Source organism: Pseudozyma flocculosa, assembly GCF_000417875.1.
Source record: "Pseudozyma flocculosa PF-1 unplaced genomic scaffold scaffold00002, whole genome shotgun sequence".
NCBI classification, from domain to species: domain Eukaryota; kingdom Fungi; phylum Basidiomycota; class Ustilaginomycetes; order Ustilaginales; family Ustilaginaceae; genus Pseudozyma; species Pseudozyma flocculosa.
In genome coordinates, this window is record NW_006920870.1 from 587,082 (window position 1) to 605,230 (window position 18,149).

General features: G+C 66.4%; 6 protein-coding genes across 6 annotated transcripts in view; 2 read left to right on the forward strand and 4 right to left on the reverse strand.

The window, feature by feature from the left end:
* Positions 1 to 160, reverse strand: part of PFL1_00855 (uncharacterized protein) — a gene marked incomplete at both ends in the record, with an annotated part of 1,534 nt that extends 1,374 nt beyond the window's left edge. Inside the window, one exon of the mRNA XM_007878356.1 lies at positions 78 to 160. Within this exon, the coding sequence (XP_007876547.1) occupies positions 78 to 160 (83 nt within the window). The remainder of the gene's footprint in view (positions 1 to 77) is intronic.
* A 779-nt stretch (positions 161 to 939) lies between these two features.
* PFL1_00856 (uncharacterized protein) lies at positions 940 to 1,922 on the forward strand (the record flags this gene model as incomplete). The annotated part of the gene is made up of 3 exons (XM_007878357.1): positions 940 to 1,011; positions 1,134 to 1,307; positions 1,458 to 1,922. 3 exons carry the CDS (start codon positions 940 to 942, stop codon positions 1,920 to 1,922), a joined length of 711 nt encoding a protein of 236 aa, XP_007876548.1.
* Positions 1,923 to 2,320: 398 nt separating this feature from the next.
* Positions 2,321 to 3,923, reverse strand: PFL1_00857 (uncharacterized protein; the record flags this gene model as incomplete). The annotated part of the gene is made up of 6 exons (XM_007878358.1): positions 2,321 to 2,387; positions 2,515 to 2,605; positions 2,708 to 2,907; positions 3,024 to 3,391; positions 3,531 to 3,792; positions 3,916 to 3,923. The coding sequence occupies 6 exons, from the start codon at positions 3,921 to 3,923 to the stop codon at positions 2,321 to 2,323; spliced, it is 996 nt and encodes a 331-aa protein (XP_007876549.1).
* A 1,484-nt stretch (positions 3,924 to 5,407) lies between these two features.
* Positions 5,408 to 9,490, reverse strand: PFL1_00858 (uncharacterized protein; the record flags this gene model as incomplete). Its single annotated transcript, XM_007878359.1, has 2 exons — positions 5,408 to 8,823; positions 8,959 to 9,490. 2 exons carry the CDS (start codon positions 9,488 to 9,490, stop codon positions 5,408 to 5,410), a joined length of 3,948 nt encoding a protein of 1,315 aa, XP_007876550.1.
* A 2,089-nt stretch (positions 9,491 to 11,579) lies between these two features.
* On the forward strand, positions 11,580 to 12,557 carry PFL1_00859 (uncharacterized protein; the record flags this gene model as incomplete). Its single annotated transcript, XM_007878360.1, has 1 exon — positions 11,580 to 12,557. The coding sequence occupies one exon, from the start codon at positions 11,580 to 11,582 to the stop codon at positions 12,555 to 12,557; it is 978 nt and encodes a 325-aa protein (XP_007876551.1).
* Positions 12,558 to 13,255: 698 nt separating this feature from the next.
* On the reverse strand, positions 13,256 to 18,149 carry PFL1_00860 (uncharacterized protein; the record flags this gene model as incomplete). Its single annotated transcript, XM_007878361.1, has 3 exons — positions 13,256 to 16,086; positions 16,326 to 17,268; positions 17,427 to 18,149. 3 exons carry the CDS (start codon positions 18,147 to 18,149, stop codon positions 13,256 to 13,258), a joined length of 4,497 nt encoding a protein of 1,498 aa, XP_007876552.1.

Below are 18,149 nucleotides of genomic sequence, written 5' to 3' on the forward strand. Positions count from 1 at the left end.
CGGCTGCGGCGGCCTTGTCGGCCTTTGTGGTGGCGGTGGGCTTGGCCTTTGCGGCGCGGGTGGCCGTGGTGGTGGACGAGGCCGTCTTCTTGGTCGCCGCGGCCGTCGTGGTGGCAGCGGCCGAGGCCTTGCCGGCTGCAGCCTTTCTTGCTGGCGCCATCGTGGGTGTCGGAGCGAAGCTCTGTATGTGTAGCTTGATGGCGGGTGGTGCTTTGTCGGGAGCGGTCCAGGGCAATGCGATCAGGCTGGGCTCCAGACGAGGTGTGGAGAGGATGGTGAGGGAGAGGGGGCAGGGTCGGGGTCGGGGTCAGGCAGGGTCAAGGAGCAGCCAAGGGGGCTGGGAGCTGGCGAAAAAAAGTAGTGCTCTGGCGAGAAATTCCAAAGGGGCCAGCCACCCAGCCTGCCTGCTGGGCCTCTTGGCCCACTCCCAAAAAATTCAACGTATGCTCAACCCGGGGGCGCGAGTCTGCAGCAACCTCGGGACTCGGTCGCATGGCCGAAATCCGATCACGCCCACTCGGCCGCAAGACGGAGGGGCGCAGCAGGCCGGGCCACCGGGTTTTTCTGGCGGCTTCCACTGCGCGAGAGTGCGAGAGTGCGAGAGTGGAGCAGCAGGCGGAGGAAGCGAGGGACAGCGAGGGGCAGCGAAGGGTGGCCTGAGCCACGCAGCCAAGGCGGAAGAACGCAAAGGCCACGCCACGGCCACAAAAGCCACCGCCAGGCCAGGCCAACCAGGAGGCGTTGGTCAACGTTCCACCTCTCTTTACCCGCCACCACGACCACCGACAGCAACGACGACGACGACGACGCTTCACCGTCCGACGTCCATAGACTCCACACAAACGCAACCGGGACCACACACTGCTAGCAACGCCAGCAGACCAAGACCTCCAGCGGACTACCCAGACCTACCCTTCCCACTCACATCAACCACCCACGATGGCAGCATCCGGTACCGTCGCGCCCGAGATCCTCTGGGCCCAGCGCTCCTCGGACGATGAGCCCGAGAAGGTGAGAGAGACACTCCACGCCGCACAGCTGCTGCTGCTGCTGCGTCGTTGTCCTGCTATGGCCGTGCCCGTCCACAAATTACTGACCACGCACCTGCCCTGCTCTCCTCGTCGCCCCCGCAGAACGTCATCATGCTCACGATCAACGTGCCCAACCTCCCCGCCCCGCCGGCGACCAAGTTCGACCTCACCTCGACCGGCTTTGAGTTCCACGCCAAGGTCGGCGATGCGTCCAAGGGCATCGAGGCAAAGGAGTACGCCTTTAAGCTCGACTTCTTTGGCGAGATTGACGTAGAGGTGGGTAGCACCGTGGTGCAGTCTGGTCCGACCCCAGCCCCACGTCGAAGGCTCTTTCTCTGTTCCTGTGGTTCGGAGGCTGACATGCACGACATCGTTTCCGGTCCTCCCGGCCTGCCAACCACCTCCCCCCCCCCACCCCCCCCCCAGAATTCCAAGCAGAGCCTGACGTCCAAGTCGCTCTACGCGGTGCTGCGCAAGAAGGAGGCCAAGCTCGAGTACTGGCCGCGCCTGACAAAGGACAAGGTGCGGCTGCACAATGTCAAGACCGACTTTGACAAGTGGGTCGACGAGGACGAGCAGGACGGCGACGCAGAGGACCTGGCCGGCATGGGCGGCATGGGCGGCATGCCCGGCGGCCTCGACCCGAGCATGATGGGCATGGGCGGTGCCGGCGGCGGAGGAATGGGCGGCATGCCCGGCGGAATGGACCTCCAGTCGATGCTCGCCTCGATGGGCGGCGGCGCCGGCGGCATGCCCGACTTTGGCGCCGGCAGCGACAGCGACGACGAGGGCGACGACGTTGAGGGCGCCGACAACGACGCCCAGTCGGCCCCGCTCGACCAGGCCGGCGACGCAGCCGCAAAGGCAAAGGACGTCGAGAGCGTCGACTGAGGTCGCCGTCGCGTGACCCTCGAGGCTTCCCCCGCCGTCTCTCCGCTTCGTCCTTGACCACGTCTCTAGCGGCGAATGAGAACCAAAAAACCCAATGCTTCCTATCGACCGCCTAAACCACCGACCGACCGACCGACCGACCGAAGTGCCTGCCTCTCTGCCTGTGCGCTCACAAGAAGTCGCCAGACCGCCAAGCGAAGCCCCGTCAGATACAATCGTCTCGACGTAAAGTCAAAGGGTCTAAGATTCAGCATGCGGAGAAGTGCCAAAAGACCAGACGAGGATCCAGGTTCGACAGACAAGGGCAGGCGCACGGCTGGGGAGAGGAGCACGGCCTGCACGTGGGACCGTGCAAGAAAGGCCGTCGCACCTTGTTGCGCCCGCCCTTGACTGGCCATTCATGCGATAATGGTCAGCTCCTTTGTCCTGTTGGCGGCATAGGCGTCCTTCCACGTATCCCAGATGCTGACCGGCGTAATACAAGGTGAGGCGAGGCAGGGCAGGGCAGGGCAAGGGCAACGACGGCAGAGTCAGCGAGCGGGGCTCATGGTATACGCCCTATCGACACAGGCCAGGCCGGAGCGCGACTCACTTCATCAGCTCGTCAATGTACTGCTTCTGCACCTCCTCGACCTCTTCTTTTGTGGGGTCCGGGTTCTTTTTGACGTGAATCGGCCTCCCCACTGCGTTGGACCCACGCAGCGCCACGTCGAAACACGAAGAAAGTCAGCGACGTGCCGGAATCTGGGTCGGACTCGAGATCGACGCCGCTGCGAGCGACTCACCGACGCTGACGATCGGATGCCGGTAGGGCATGAGGCCGATGCTGTAGTTGAACACGCCTCGGCCGTGGAAGATGGGCAGGGTGAAGCCAAACAGGCTCTGGAAGCGCTTCTGGATCGCATAGACCTTGGTGCCCTCCTCGTTGGACAGCTGCTCGTAGACGTCGTTCTCGCCAAACGAAAAGACGGGGACCAGATCCGCACTGCGAGGCACGGAGGGTGAAGGAAAGGGGGCGGGAGCGTCAGCTAGGCTCCGACCAGTGGGAAGCCTCGGACAGCCCCTCATGCCGTGCGACACCGTCTCCCGATGGACACTCACCCGTTGCGAATGGCAATCTTGATGAAGCCGAGGCGGCGCTTGAGCGTGAGGTCGGCGGTGCCCGGCCGCGCATTGAGGCTCTCTGAGGCGCCGCCGACGACAATGGCGATGGCATTGCCCTTGCCCTTGCGCAGGATCGACTCGCAGCTGCGGCGCGAGACGCTGCAGATGCCCATGGCCATGATGACGTCGCGGAAGATGGGGATTGTGAAGTTGGTGGCGAGCGTGAGGAGGTGCGGGGTGATGCCGGGGAAGCTGGCGGGGAACTCGGTTGCGTCCGTGGCGAGGTTGGCGACGGCGGCCACGCCGAGGATGCCGTGCGGGTGGTATCCGAAGATGTAGGGGCGATCCGGCGGCAGGTCAGTCGTCTGGCGGCGGTGGAGGCATCATCCAAGCAGAAGAGCAACGACGAGAGGGACGAGGTCAGCACGCGGCCAAGGAAGGACGACTACCGACGCCGTCTGGGGGGGCTACGCTGAGCATCGATGGGCAAGCACTGGCACCCACCTTGATCATCGAGATCGGGAAGTACTCGGCAAAGTAGCGGAAGACGGCAAGCTTGCGGACGCGCGGGAAGCGGCGGCCTCCGGACTCGGGCGCGGTGTCGATGAAGAAGATCCAGATGAGGTAGGGGATGACGATGGGCCAGAAGAGGGGCACCGAGAGTATAAGGAAGAAGAGGGCAATCGAGATGGGCAGCAGCAGCGCCCAGAAGAGGACGCCGAGGGTCTGCAAGCGCCTACTGCGCGGAACCGAGAGGGGGGCGAATCTGCGAGCGGGCGAGGTCGAGGGCGAGGTCGAGATGGGGACGTCAGCGGGGCGATGCGGGCAATGAAGCCATGAAAGGGCCTACACAGGCCGGTGAGGGTGCGACGACCTGCTGGCCACGCACCTAATCATGTTTGACTTTTTTGCGCGCTCTGCCTCTTGCTGTCGTGACCGCAGAGAGGGGTTCGGGGAGGCGTTTGCGCTTGCATCTGCACTTTGGGGTTGGTCCTGTGTGGGAGCTGATGAGGGGCCCGCCGAGTCGGTGCCAATGCCGTGGTCGCTAGGGGGTGCGGAGCGAGGAAAGATGGGATCCGAGGGAGAGGGCGGCTCTACGCGCTCGCCGGCCGTCTGGGAGGCGGGCGGGTGTTGGTCGACGTCTTGAGACGGCGTCATGGTGGCAGGCTGGCTTGGCCGAGGAGGGGAGCCTTGAGGTGGGCCTGCGAGGCGCGTGTTTGACCGAGGTGGCGGGTCGCAGAGAGGTGTGGTGGAAGAGGGGAGGGAGGGATGGAGAGAGAGAGATGGAGAGAGAGAGATGGAGAGAGAGGGAAGAGGCGAGCGAGGATACGGCAAGCACGCCAGCTGGCACACGACGATGGAGAAGAAAGAGGACGAGAGCGAGGCAGAGGATGGCCAGGGAGGGCCCTCTTTGTTTGCCGGTCGAACCCTGGCCTGCTGGCCTGGCTGCAAGCCACAGCGCAGCCAAAGCTTTGGCTGCTCGCAGTCAGGCCCACCCGAGCCAAGCTCCACATCCTAGCCTCTTTGAGCAAAGGGTGCGGCGCCTCGAAGCGCACACGACGGCAGCCCGCCTGGCTTGGCCTCGAGGCTTTCACGCTCAGACCACCTGCCTCTTTTTTCCTCTTTTTCTCTTTTTCTCCTTCTTGGCGCCCGGGCCACGGCCATGGGTCAACCGGCCCTCGTTCCACGCGAGCAGCCAGGAGGCGTGGCTCCTTCCAGCATCTTGTGCTTCCTTCTTCCTCGCCCTCGTCCTCTCGCACAGACGACGTGGATTGCAGGGATCTGTGGTGCCGCCGTGTGGTTTCCCACCGGGATGCCAGGGCCAAAGGCCGACCAAGCGGCGGGCCGCCGACTCGCGCACCGCCCCGAGCGTATCGACGCATCAAAAAGAATCCCAAGTCCCTGCCGCCATCGAGTCGCTCCTCCAACCACGGCCGACGGCTCATCGGCATCGACAACGACAACGCACGACGACATCGCGACGCAACCCAGCTCTCTCTCTTTCACACAACCTGCACCGGCACAGTGCATCGACAGCAACGAGGACCGAGGGACAACAATCTACCGTGTGTATTGAGATTTCAGACAGGACAGGCCGACAGACAGACAGACAGACAAAGGGCAAAGAAGGCGACGGGGTCAACGGACACATAACCGGACGCGGGAGGGACAGACCAAGACCGGGAACAGAGCCGAGGCGAGGCGAGGCCGAGGGGGAGAGCGACAAGACCTTGTCTCCAGGCGAGCGAGAGCGCGGGCGGAAAACCATTTCATCCATCTATCGAGACGAGACGCTAAGGCGATTGCGACGTGGATCCGGGAAGATCGCGGCCGCGAGGCAGGGGCGGGCGGGCAGGTGCGGGCCGTTTCCCACCCCTCACTCAGAGCTCGTCGGGCGACGGTGGGCGCGAGTAGGCCGACGAGTAGGGAATCGAGCCGGCCTCGGAGCGGTTGTCCTCGGTGAGGTGCTCGTCAAAGTAGTGCGCCGCCGTCGACTTGGGCGTGCGCGGCGTGTGCGCCAGCCCGTAGCTCGCCCCCGTCGAAAAGATTGTGTAGGCGATCAGGCCCGTCCAGCCGCACTGGTGGCTCGCGCCCAGCCCCTTGCCCGTGTCGCCGTGGAAGAACTCGTAGAAGTGCACCAGGTCGCGGAACTCGGGCTCGTAGTCGAGCATCGGCACGCCGCCGTTGGTCGCGCGCCGACCAGACTCATCGCGCGTAAAGATGCGCAGCAGCCGGTGCGACAGCTCCTCGGCAACGTGGCCCAGGTGCATAAAGTCGCCGCTGCCCGTCGGGCACTCGATCTTGAAGCTCTCGCCATAGTACTGGTAGAAGCGCTGCAGGCTCTCGATCAGCAGGAAGTTGACGGCGATCCAGATGGGCCCGCGCCAGTTCGAGTTGCCGCCAAACATGGGGCTGTGGCTGTCGCCAGGCCAGTAGCCCACGCCAAAGTCCTCGCCGCCGACGTTGACGTGGAAGGGGTTCTTCTGGTGGTCCTTGCTGAGCGAGCGGACGCCGTACTCGCTGAGGAACTCGGTCTCGTCGAGCATCCGCTTGAGGATCAGCTCCAGCCTCTCGCGGCTCACCATCGACAGCAGCCGGCGGTCGGCACGGCCGGCCACCTTCATGTTGGCAATGTTGCGCTCGGCCATCTCGGGCCGGTTGTCGAGGAACCACTGCATCCGCTTGGCAAAGCTCGGGAAGCGCTTGAGCGCCGACGGCTCGATCGTCAGCGTCGCGTACAGCGGGATCAGGCCTACCAGACTCTTGACCGGGATCACCTGGCTGTTGCCCGGGCCCCACTCGATGGCGTCGTAGTAGAAGCCGTCCTTGTCGCTCCACAGGCTCAGGCCCTCGTCGTCGCCCGCGTTCTTGTAGGTCATGGCGTCCGAGATGAAGATAAAGTGCTCAAAGAACTTGGACGCGATGTCCTCGTACGTCGGGTTGTGCTTGGCCAGCTCGAGCGCCATGTTGAGCATGTTGAGCGCGTAGAAGGCCATCCAGGCGGTGCCGTCGGCCTGGCGCAGCACGCCGCCGGTGGGCAGCGGCTCGGAGCGGTTAAAGGGGCCGATGTTGTCGAGGCCGAGGAAGCCGCCCTCGAAGACGTTGGCGCCGCCCGAATCCTTGCGGTTGACCCACCAGGTAAAGTTGATGAGCAGCTTCTGGAAGACGCGCTCGAGGAAGTCGAGGTCCTCGCGGCCAAACAGCTTGCGCTCAATCTTGAAGACGCGGAACGTTGCCCAGGCGTGGACCGGCGGGTTGACGTCGGAAAAGTTCCACTCGTAGGCCGGCAGCGCGCCGTCGGGCTTCATGTACCACTCGCGCGTGAAGAGGTCGAGCTGCTTCTTGGCAAACGCCGGGTCAATCATGGCCAGCGGGATGCAGTGGAAGGCCGTGTCCCACACGGCGCTGAACGGGTACTCCCACTTGTCAGGCATCGACAGGACGTCCTCCATGTGCAGGTGGCGCCAGTCGTGGTTGCGGATGTGCTTGCGCTGCGGCGGCGGCGCAGGCTGTCCCGGGTCTCCGCGCAGCCACTCGGACTGGACGAACATGTAAAACTGCTTGTTCCACATCATGCCGGCGAGGGCCTGCCTCATGATGTTCTTCATGTCGTCGGGCATGGGGCCGATGACGAGCTTGCTGTAGAACTCGTCGGCCTCGGAGCGGCGCGACTCGACGACGCCGTCAAACTGCTCGTCGTCGTCGACCGTCGGGTCCTCCTGTGGGGTGCGGGGCGTCAGCTTCATGCGCACCACGGCGCAGCCGCCGTTGGGCGGCACCTGGCGGAAGACGTAGTGGGCGCCCGCCTTGGTTCCTTCCTTGGCCGGGTTGACGTAGTCGCGGGTGGGCGGCGCGTCCTCGGGGATCTCCCAGTACTCCTGCTCCTCGTCGACGTGCTCCTCGACCTCCTCCTCGTCGTACTGCTGCTCCTGCTCCTCGCCGTCGGCGCCGTCCCCATCGGTCGAGCCGGCTGCGACCGACCTCGGCGTGCGCACGGTGCGCGTGACGGTGCGCTGGACGGTGCGCGTCTTGCGCACGGGCTGCGGGCGGTCCTTTTCGAGGCGGTGGGCGGGCACGATGTGGTCGTGGAAGGCGTCCTTGGCGTAGACGTTCTTGTTCTGGCCATTGTAGAGGCGCTCGAAGTTGGTCTCGTTCTCGGTGAAGAGGAGCTCGGGTGCCACCTCCTCGTCCGAGACGGGCTCAGGCGCCTGGCCCCTCCGCGGCGCCGGCGCGCTCGGGGCAGGGCTGGTGGAGCAGTAGAGGTGGTAGCGGCCCAGCTCCTTGTGGTCGGCCTGGATGACGTAGTCGCCCGTCTGCTTCATCTTGGGCTTCTCGGGCTCGTCCTTGGGCCAGAACCAGTAGTTGCGGAAGAACATCTGCGGGATGATGTGCAGGTCGGCCGCCTCGGGCCCGCGGTTGTAGGCGCTGATGCGGATCGAGACGGCGTTTTCCTCGTCGGCGTCCTTGGCGTACTCGACAAAGACGTCCCAGTACCGGTTGTCGTCGAAGAGGTCGGTGTCGGTGATCTCAAACTCGGCGACGTCGCGGCCGCGGTTGCGCGACTCGCGCAGCAGCTGGTCGTACGGGTAGGGGCCCTGCGGGTACTTGTAGAGCATCTTCATGTAGCTGTGGGTGGGCGTGCTGTCGAGGTACCAGTAGAGCTCCTTGACGTCCTCGCCGTGGTTGCCCTCGTTGTTGGCGAGGCCGAACAGGCGTTCCTTGAGCATGCGGTCCTTGCCGTTCCACAGCGCCAGGCTGAAGCCGAGGCGGCAGTGGTTGTCCGAGAGACCCGCCAGGCCGTCCTCGCCCCAGCGGTAGGTGCGGCTGCGCGCAATCTCGTGCGGGAAGTGCGACCAGGCGTCGCCGTTGTCGCTGTAGTCCTCGCGGACGGTGCCCCACTGGCGCTCGCTGAGGTAGGGACCCCAGCGCTTCCAGTGGCGCTCCTTGTTGGCGTCCTCCTGCAGGCGCGTCTCCTCGACCGAAGCCATGCCGTTGGTGCCGTTGGCGGCGCGCGAGTCGGCCGCCTGGTTGAGCGCATGCGTGGGACCACGGTTGTGGCCGATGTCGTGCTCGCTGCCGTTGGCCGCGTGGCCGCCCGTGACCGACTCGCAGGCGGCCTGGCTGAACGACTTGCGGTGGTAGGTCTCCGGGCGCGCCGAGTAGTGCTTGGGGTTGGCATACTTGTAGGCATTGTCGGGGTGGTATTCGGCCTTGTGGGCCGAGGCCGACGAGCGCGAGTGGAACGAGGGCTTGGACGACGGGCTGGTGGGGACGGGCGTCTTTTCGGCGGGGTCGGCTGTCGAGTCGTTGGGTATGCGTGCGAGGGTGCCCATGTCAGCTCGACTGCCTGGCGATGGCGTCGTCGCGGCGCGTGCTCTCTCGCGCTCTCGCTCTTTCTCTACCTCTCGCTGCTTCTCAATGCGCTACTCACGCTTCCTCTCGGTTGCCTTGGCGGGCTTCTTGGGAAGCTCGACGCTCTGGGAGGCGACGCCGTCGCGGCCCGGGATGTCGATGCTGAGCGAAGTCTTGGGCTCCATGGTCTCGGTGGGTGCGGGGGCGGAGGGGGCAGCAGGTGCGGCGGGCGCGGGCGATTCCGAGGTGGGAGTCTTGTCAGCGGCGGCCTCGATGGGCTGCTTCTGCTGCTGCTGCTGCTGCTGCTGCTGCTGCTGGGCTGCGGGCGCTTGGGTGGAAGGGGTCACAGCCGGGGCTGCGGGTGCGTCGTTGGAGGACTCGGCGGTGCGCTGAGGAGCGGCGGGGGTGGGGGTGGTCCTGCCGTCGGATTCGGTGTCCTTGAGCTTGCTGGGGGAGGGGCTGCCCTTGAGGAAGGAGCGGCCGATGGAGTTTTGCGAGTCGGATCTGTGGACGTTGGAGGGAGCGTCGTCGGAGTCGGTCGACTTTTGGCGCGGGTGCGAGGAAGACTTGGTGCGGCTGGAGCCGAACACCTTTCGCAGCTGGGAAGCCATATATCAACAGGGGGCGAGTGCGACGGAAAGAAGGGGGGCCGAGCGGGGGGGGTTGGGTGCAGCGGTGGTGCTTGCAGGGGCGCGTGCGCCGGCGAGGGTAGTGGAAGCGAGGGGTGTGAAGACGAGCAGATGGGTCAAAGGAGCGGATGCGAAGCAGACGACCAGAGTGTGAAGATCGAAAGAGAAGGCAAGGGGGGAACAGGGGATGGTGGTGGTGGTGGTGGTGGTGGCGATAGGTGATGGGGAAGGCGAGGAGGCCGATGGACGACTAGGACGACGCGGAGCGAGGGTGGCCACAATTAGAAGACGGCCAGGCAGACAGGCAGACGGAGAGAAGAGAGAGGCCGGCCGTGGGATCGAGAGAGGCTACGGCTGGCGGCAGAGTTCGTCGATCTCATCATCGCGCTTCGGTGACTGCGTTTGCAGGCAGGCATGCCAGGCCAGAAGGAGAGAGGCAAGCAAGGCAGCCGGGGCTGGCTGGATGGCTGGCTGGTTGGCTGGATGGCTGGCTGGCTGGCTGGCTAGGCTGGGGACCGCCAACGAGCACGAGCCACGAGTCGAGCCCCAGGGGGAAAGGGAAGGGGCGGGGGCCCATCCAGCCCGCCTACGCTATTTTCCTTGGCTGGGGCAAGCAACTTGGCGCGCAAGAGGCGGCGAGGTGGGCCAGGGCGGGCAGGCAGGCAGGCAGGCCAGGCAGGCCAGGGTCGAGGCGAGGGCCCTGATCGTCCCGGGTCCAGCCAGGCAGGCCAACATCGCACCGACCGGCCAGCCCAGCGGTAGTGCCCCACCCACCCACCACCACGGCCAGGCCAGGCCAAGCAAGAAAGCGCACCTCGCCGTCAGACGCGCAGCAAGGATAGACAGGCAGGCAGGCAGGCAGGCCTGGCCCCCGCTACGGCGGACGAAATCTTTGGAATTTCGTTCGCCCCTTGGCCTCCCCTCGCCCTCGCCTTCGCCTTCGCCTTCGCCGCGCGTCTTTGTCGACCAGCAAGCAGCAGCAAGCAAGCCGGGTTCGACCGTCGGTCCGCCCCTCCGCGCAGGAAATACAGAGCAAGATCCACAGCCATCGCCGTTCGACGTCTGCCTCTGCCACGCCAATCGATCTGCCTGCCTCTGGCCCTACCCTCCTCTGGCAGGGCTCCGGGGAGAAGCGAGGGCAAGCCCAGCCTGCCGCTCGTCTGCTGGCAGGCGGACACGAGCAGATCCAAAATGGCCGTCCAGATTTTCCCCAGGAAGGCGCGCGAGGTACGTGTGCTGCGTGCGCTACCCCTCCTCCCGGTCCGATGCGGCATTGCCGTCAGTGTGGAGCTCCAGAGAGTCGCCGCTGCTTTGTGCCTGCTCGCTCCCTCCGAATCCCGTTCCGCATCGAGACGAGACCAGACCAAGACGAGACCAGACCGGATCAGACCAGTCCAGCTGGCCTGAGACCAACTTGCACGCCAGGCCCAATCGACCTTTGGCGGGTTCTACTGTACCTCTCGCGCCGCCTTCGACACTCGACTCCATCCACCTGCTCGCTCGCTCGCTCGTCAGCCGCCACATGCGAGCTCGACTTCTTCCTGCTGGCTTCCAAAGTTTCGCGCAGCACGCGGCTGGCAATCGGAGCGACGAGGCGGACTTTGGAAACCCAAACGTCTGCGATCCCATCACCATCGCATCGCATCGCATCGCATCGTCTCGTCTCATCAGGCGGGGGAAAACCCCCGGTCCCCGCGTCGTCACCCTGCACAAAACGTCGACGAGGGCAGGCGCCAGGCCCGGCCGGGCCAGCCTTGCCCAGCCTTATCGATGCTGCGCGGTGTCCGGCCTCTTTTGTTTGTCGCGCGCGGGGCTTGCGGTATCCTCGTGCTGCGTTGGCGGTGCGTCGTAGCCTGGGCCCTTTGTTGGAGGGTCCGCCGACACGCGGCACCGAAGCAGAGTGCGACGCCAGGGTCCACAAGGAAATCCTCCGCCGGCGACCAAGCTAGGCTTAACTAGCGGCTTGCTTCCTCCAGGGCCGCTCCCGCATCTCCTACCGCACCTGCTTGCCACCTGGGCCAGCTCTGCGGTCCAACGCCCCAAGCACACCGACACGGCGCCCGCCCGCCCGATGCCGGCGCAGTCGTCCAGCCATGCCGACGAGGACCACGCCATTGCGGACACCGCCATGGACACGGATATGACTGCGCCTACGTCGCTGCTGCGCGTCGACCCGGCGCGCGCGGTCGAGGATGTAGACGAGGAAATTTTTCTGCTCTGGACGCTCAACGCCATGCCCTCGTCGGATGCCGGGCTGGGCTACATCGATCCGAACCACGACTCGCTCTTCGTCCGAATCGGCGCCCACGGCTGGCGTTCGGCGACGCGACGCTCCCAGCTCGAACGCCCGTCCTTGAACGACGACGAGGGCGACATCGTCGAACTCAGCCAGGACGTCACCAGCCTCCGCTCCTCCAAGGGCAACACGGGCAGCGTCGTGTGGCGATCCACGCTGCACCTCGCCCTCGCCATCCGACAGGGAAGGCTCTTCCACCTCGACCGCCTCCGCCACGCCACCGTCCTCGAGCTCGGATCGGGGACGGGCGCGCTGGCCGCCATGCTGGCGTCCAGAGTCCACAAGTGGGTCGCAACGGATCAGGACGAACTCGTACCCCTGATCCGCCGCAACTTGGGCCGCACCACCGCCGCCGCCAATGCAGAGGCGTGCGCGCTGGACTGGTTCGACTTCCTCCGTCCTCCCAGCACCGCCTTTCGAGATCGCAACCTCGAGCGCATCCTCTCTCGCTTCGACCAGCCCAACGCCGACGGCGGCGGCGGCGGTGGGGGCGAGCGATACCCTGATTTGATCCTCTGCGCCGACTGCGTCTACAACCCGTCCCTCTTTGACGCCCTCACCGCCACCCTCGCCGCCCTGACGCGACCGCGCCACACGGTCGTCGTCGTCGTGGCCGAAATGCGGACCGACGAGGGCATCTCGGACTTTCTCCACGCCTGGCGAGCCAGCCTGCCCGATGGCGGCTGGCGCATCCTCTCGCTCGAGGACCGCCTTGCAAAGGGCTTTGTCGTCTTTGCCGCCTGGAGGTCCTGATACTACCGCACATCGCGAGACATGCCGGGCGGACACGACATCGCACCTCCATCCGCTGCGGGGGGGAAACTAAGCGGGAATGCGCAGTGGCAGCAAGAAAGCGAGTCGGATTGTCCAGGAGAATGTGTGGCGGCAGCTAGCGATGCGGCCCTTCGACGACGACGAGAAGCCTTTTTTTCCGTTGCAGGGACCGTGGACTCTGGCGCCCTAGCCTTGGAACGCAATTTTGGGAGGGAAAGGGGGGAACGCGGAACGGGACCGATAAGACAAGTGGGGAAAGGGGAAAGGGGGAAGGGACTGTAGATCAACAGGAAGGGACCGATAGAAAGACCGTGAAGGGGAGCCGACGACCACGGCATGGCCGAGGGCAACGGAGAGACCGAGGAGGATAGAGTGGAGCTGTAGCGTCGGGCGCTCGAGCATGCGTGTTTGTGTGTGGTGGGTGTGATGGGCGGTGGCGGTGGCGGTGACGGCGCCGTGTAATCAGACCTCGCCGTGGCCGGTGGCGTTGCCGTTGCCGTAGCGGGAGGCGCCCTGGGGCGAGCGGGCGGCCTGGGTCGACGTGGGTCGCGGCGGCGGGCTGCCGCGGAACTCTGAACCGGGAGCGCCCGGCTGCGGCGCCATGAAGCCCGGGTTAGGGTAGGCCTGGCCCATCATGCTCATCCGCGGGCTGGCCATAAAGGGGGCCATGCCGCCCATCATGGGCATGCCCATGGTCGACGCGGGGCGGCCGAGGGGCTGCCGTGGCCGAGCACCGAGCCCTCCTGGTGCGCCTGGCTCATCGCGTTCATGTAGGCCATCTGGGCCGCCTGCATCGCCTGCTGCTGCGCCATCATCGGGTCAAAGCCCATCTGGCCGCCCATGGCCGATCCGGCGTAGCCGCCCATCCCCGGCATGCCCATCCCCATCCCGGGCATCATGCCCATGCCGGGCATCATGCCGCCCATCATCATCTGCTGCATCATCATGGGGTTGTAGTAGGCCATCTGCTGCATCTGCTGCTGCTGCTGCTGGTGGCGCAGCATGTCCTCCTCGCGCTGCCGGCGCTCGGCGGCGACGCGCTCCCGCTCCCGTTCGGTGAGCGTGGCGCCGTAGCCGCCGGCCGCCTTGCGGTCCCGCTCGTGCGCCGTGATGGCGCCCAGCAGGCCAGCCTGCGGCGGAGGCGGCTTGTTGGGCACATTGACAAGGTGGTTGCCCGTCATGCGCGCGTCGGCCTCCTGCTTCTTGGCCGAGCGCTCCGCCTTGTCCTGCGCGCCCGCCTGAACCAGGCCGTGCGGCGTAAAGACGGTCGTCATGGCGCCAGGCTGCTCGTCCGGGTTGAGCTGCAGGAACGTCTGGCGGTCGCGCGCCGACAGCGTCTGCGGCGGCGTGCTCTCGCGCGAGTCGTCGCCGTGAGCCGCGCCGAGGTGGGTGCTGAAGACCGACTGCCTCTGCGCCGCCTGCAGCGCCGGGTGCGCCTGACCAGCCCGCAGCTGCGCGGCGTGGCCGGGCGACATCGACTGCGAATGGTGGGTCGGCGGCGCCTCGAAGCTGGCGGCCATGCTTGCCGGGTAACCCTGGGTCATCTGGTCGCCGTAAGCGGAGGCCGAGCCCGACGACGGCGCCGACACCTGAGGGTAGCCCGGCGTGCCGTCGCCGTCAGCCGCGCCAGTGCGGACAGACGGTGCCGCGCTGCGCTTCTGACCGGCCGCCTCCTCTTCCTCGTCCTCGTCATCCTCCTCGTCCTCGTCTTCGTCTTCGCTGCTCTCCTCGCCCCAGGCATGGGCGCCGCCGCCACGCTTCTTGGCGCCGGACCGTCCGGGCCGCGAGAGCGCCTCCTGGTGTGCCTGCGCCTGCAGCTGTGCGGCCGTCTTGCGCTCCACGGCTCGCTTGTTCTGACCAAAGGTGGAGGGGAATGCGGCGTTCTGAGGCCGCAGCGCAGACTCCGAAGGCGCCTGGGAGTCCATGGTGCTGGTGGTGACCGCAGGCTGCGCGGGGGCGTTGCGGACCTGGGGCGACGAGAGGCTCTTGGTCTTGACGACCGGCGAGGGCGGCTGCTGCAGGAACGAGTAGGCGGCGAGGGCGTCGTCGCCGATGCTGTCGTCGGCCTGCTGCTGGGCAGCGGGAGCAGCGATGTTCGAGTGGGCCGTCGATGGCGCTGCTGGCTCGCGGCCCGAAGCAGAGTAGCCACCGTAGGCAGAGGTGTTGCTCTCGGAGGGAGCAGCAGACAAGGGTGAAGCGCCTCGGCGCTGCGAGGACTGTCGCGAGGGACCATTGGTCTGGACCTGCAGGTCCTGACGCCCGTTGGCTGCGGGCTGGGCCTGAGGGACCGGCTTTGCTGCGGCAGCACTGGTGGCAGGCAGCTGGTCAGAGATAGAGGCCATGTAGAACAGCGCGCTCTCGTCGTAGGCCATGGCCGGATCCACGTCGGGTCGAGCCTCGCGAGCGGCCGACGAGGTTTGCTCGGCCCCCCTTCCAGACGGGCCCGGTACGCTTGGCTGACGGGGGTGCTGCGCCGGCGGCTGAGGCTGCGCTTGTGGCTGTGCCTCGTGCTGGAAGTTTTCGGAGGGGGCCTCTCGGACCGGAGATGTGTACTGCGTCCGGTCGAACTGGTCGTTGCGTGCCGGCTGGTTGGAGCGGAACGAGTGGGCCGAGCTGGCGACGCCCGGAGAGGTGACGGCGGGGTCGGCGTGCGAGACCTCGCTGCGCATGCTACGCTCACGCTCGCGGTTCTGGTCGTGGTAGGCGCCTTCGGTAGCGCGAGCCGTCGACTTGGGGGGGATCTCGGGCGAGCCGAGGGCGCGGTACCCGGCGGCGGGCTGGGCGCCGGGTGGGTTGAGGCTCTGAGCCGACAAAGGCGGCGGTGGCGATCGAGGGGCGGTGTTCGCCATGGAGCCCGGCGGCGGACTGGAGTGCGATGGCTGAGCGGCGTTCTGAGGCGAGGCGTAGATCACTTCGGGCTGGTTCGGCGGTACGAAGCCAGGACGGGCCTCGCGAGCGGGGCGATGGCTATCCGACATCGGCGGCGGCGAGGGTGCACGCTGTCCCGGCGCCTCGGCAAGCTCGTTGTCCCTGAAGCCAGCCGAGACGCCATTGCTGAACCCGGCCGTCGAGGGACTCTGGGTCGCGGCCGGGGCCATCTGCTCTCGCGCAGCGCCATCGTCGTTGGTGCCGCTGCCGCTGGTGTTGAAGTCAAGCGGAGGCAGCTTGCTAGCCAAGCTCGGCAGCTCAGGGGCGCGGCTGGTCTTGGCCTCGGCCGCCTGGGACTGGTCGCCGTTGGCGGCTGATGTCGAAGTCGGAGGTGGCGGCAGGGGCTGGAGCACCTTGGTCCTCTCGCCTCTCATGCGGGCGGCCATGATGCCGTGGAGGGCGGCGCGTGAGGTCAGGTGGTCTTCGCGGGCGATCTCGAGGAACTCGGCGAGCTCGCGGTCGAGGAAGAGGCGGTCCTTGAAGGGGCCGATGGGGTAGGCGAAGAAGGCCGAGACCGGGTTGCGAGCGTCCCAGACGAATCCCTCGGGTCGGCCGTAGAGCTTGAACGAGTCCATAAACGCTGCGGCGGTGGCAGCGAGGGTGTGAGAGGAGCGGAAGGGAGGGATGGGAGGGTTGAGGACGAGGACAGGGACAGGGACCCAGCACCGAGCGTCAGTCAGGGGGTTCACGCAGGCCATACAGGGCGCCAGCAGAGCATGGCACGGGCCACCGCGGTATCTGCACGGTTGGCTACAGGGTCGCCGAACCCTGCATCATTGTTGCCACGCAGCAGATGGCGCCACCCGAATGCAAACTCACCGATCACCCATTTCATCATCTCAGCGTTGGCTCCCTTGGCTCCACCGCCTTCGAGCTCTGGCATCAGCATCACCCAGCCGGTGGTGCGCACGCGGTGCGTGGCTGACAGCACCGACGTCGACGGAAAGACGCCCTCGATCTTGAACAGGCTCGATCCCTCGACCAGCTCGGGGCGCGAAGGGTAGACGGCGAACGCGTGGGCGGCGTAGATGAGCGAGGCAAACGGCTTCTTGGCCTTCTTGGACTCGAAGAAGTTGGCCACGCCGGGGGCGCCGTTGCTGCCGGGCGGCGGAGGCAGCTCACCCGGTGCCGAGGCGCCGGGCAGCGTGGCGTTGGGCGAGGCCGTCGAGACACTGCTGACGCTCATGACGCTGCTGCGGTCGCCGGCGCCGCCAAGCTTCCAGAACTTCTTCTTGCCACCGAACTCGGACTCGTCTGGCTTGTGGTCGGTCAGGACCATCCAGCACTTTCTCCACTCGGTGGAGCCCATGAAGCGCGCCTTGACCCAGCCCTCCATCTTGCCCTTGGTCAGGGGCGACTTGATCGTCATGTCGGACGCAGCGGCGCCCAGCTCCCTTTGCGGCTCGGCAGCGCCCCCGGGCGAGACGACGGCGCCGAGGCGTGCCCGGATCAGCGCCCCAGTGTAAATCTCCTCCAGCCGGACCTTTTCCCACGAGGCCAGCCGGATGGCGTTGATCCAGGCCTGGAGGTAGCGGTGGCCGAGGTTGAGCCAGCCGATGACGGCTCGGTGCTCGGGCTTCTGACGGTTCTCGGGGGCGAGCCAGTGCTCGATCGAGTCCGGCGGGAAAGGGGGCGGATCGCGGAAGCAGAACAGGGTGCGGTTGTTGCCCGCAGAGTTGAGCGCAAAGGCGTGGTGGTACTTGCCACGGCTTCCGGGGATCTGGGCGGGGTCCTCGTTCAGCAGACCGATAAAGTCGGTGAACTGTAGTGCAGGAGAGGAAGAGGCGTGCGAGGCCGGCGTGAAGGGTCGTCGGGTCAGCGCAAAGGTCCGAGTCCCCAAGAGGGCAGGCGGCAAAGGCCGGTCGGGACGATGTGAGGCGAGGCGAGGCAAGGCGAGGCGAGGCGGCAGGATAGACTCACCGAGTCTGTGATGTTGATATAGGTGGGCGGCACTTCCCTGCCCTGGCGAGCGGCCTCCTCCATGTGCTCGACGTTCCAAAGGCTGAGGACAGTGCCCGAGAGCTGGACGAAGCACTCGGACCAGCGGCGCTTGTCGTCGGCGGCGTGGAGGGGCTTGCCGTCAGTGCCGAGGTCGTCGCGTTTGAGGAGGTAGCCCTCCATGTAGAGCTTTTTCTGGTGGGCCTCCTGGAGCGAGAGGGCGCTTCGGAGGTCCTGGCTCTTGAAGGTGAGCTGCTGTGAGGCGGGCCGGATGGAGCGCGTGGTGGAGCCCTGGGGCGAGGGTGGTCGCTGCGGGCCCTGGCTGGTGGGCGAGTAGTACTCGGGGTTGTCTAGCGGCTGGAAGGCGGATATGGGCCGCATGGTCGAAGCGCGCTGCGGCGCCGACCCGTTGGGAGGGCCGTTGGAGCTGTGCGTGGGCCGACCGACGGCGGACATGGCGCTGTGAGTCGAGGGCGACTGCTGGTGGGAAGGACCAAAGGATGCGGCACGCTCGCCGGCGGCTCGCGTCGTCTGCGAGGGTCTCGGGGGGAAGTTTGAGAAGGGCTCGGTGGCGGCGAGGGGCGAGGAGTGTGCGCCGAAGCCGTCAGACGGGTGAGGCTGGCTGGAGCGCGGGAAGGGCTGGACGTCGTGCGGCTGGCCGTAGCCAGGTGAGGGCGATGGCCCGTTTCCGAAGCGGCTGGCCAT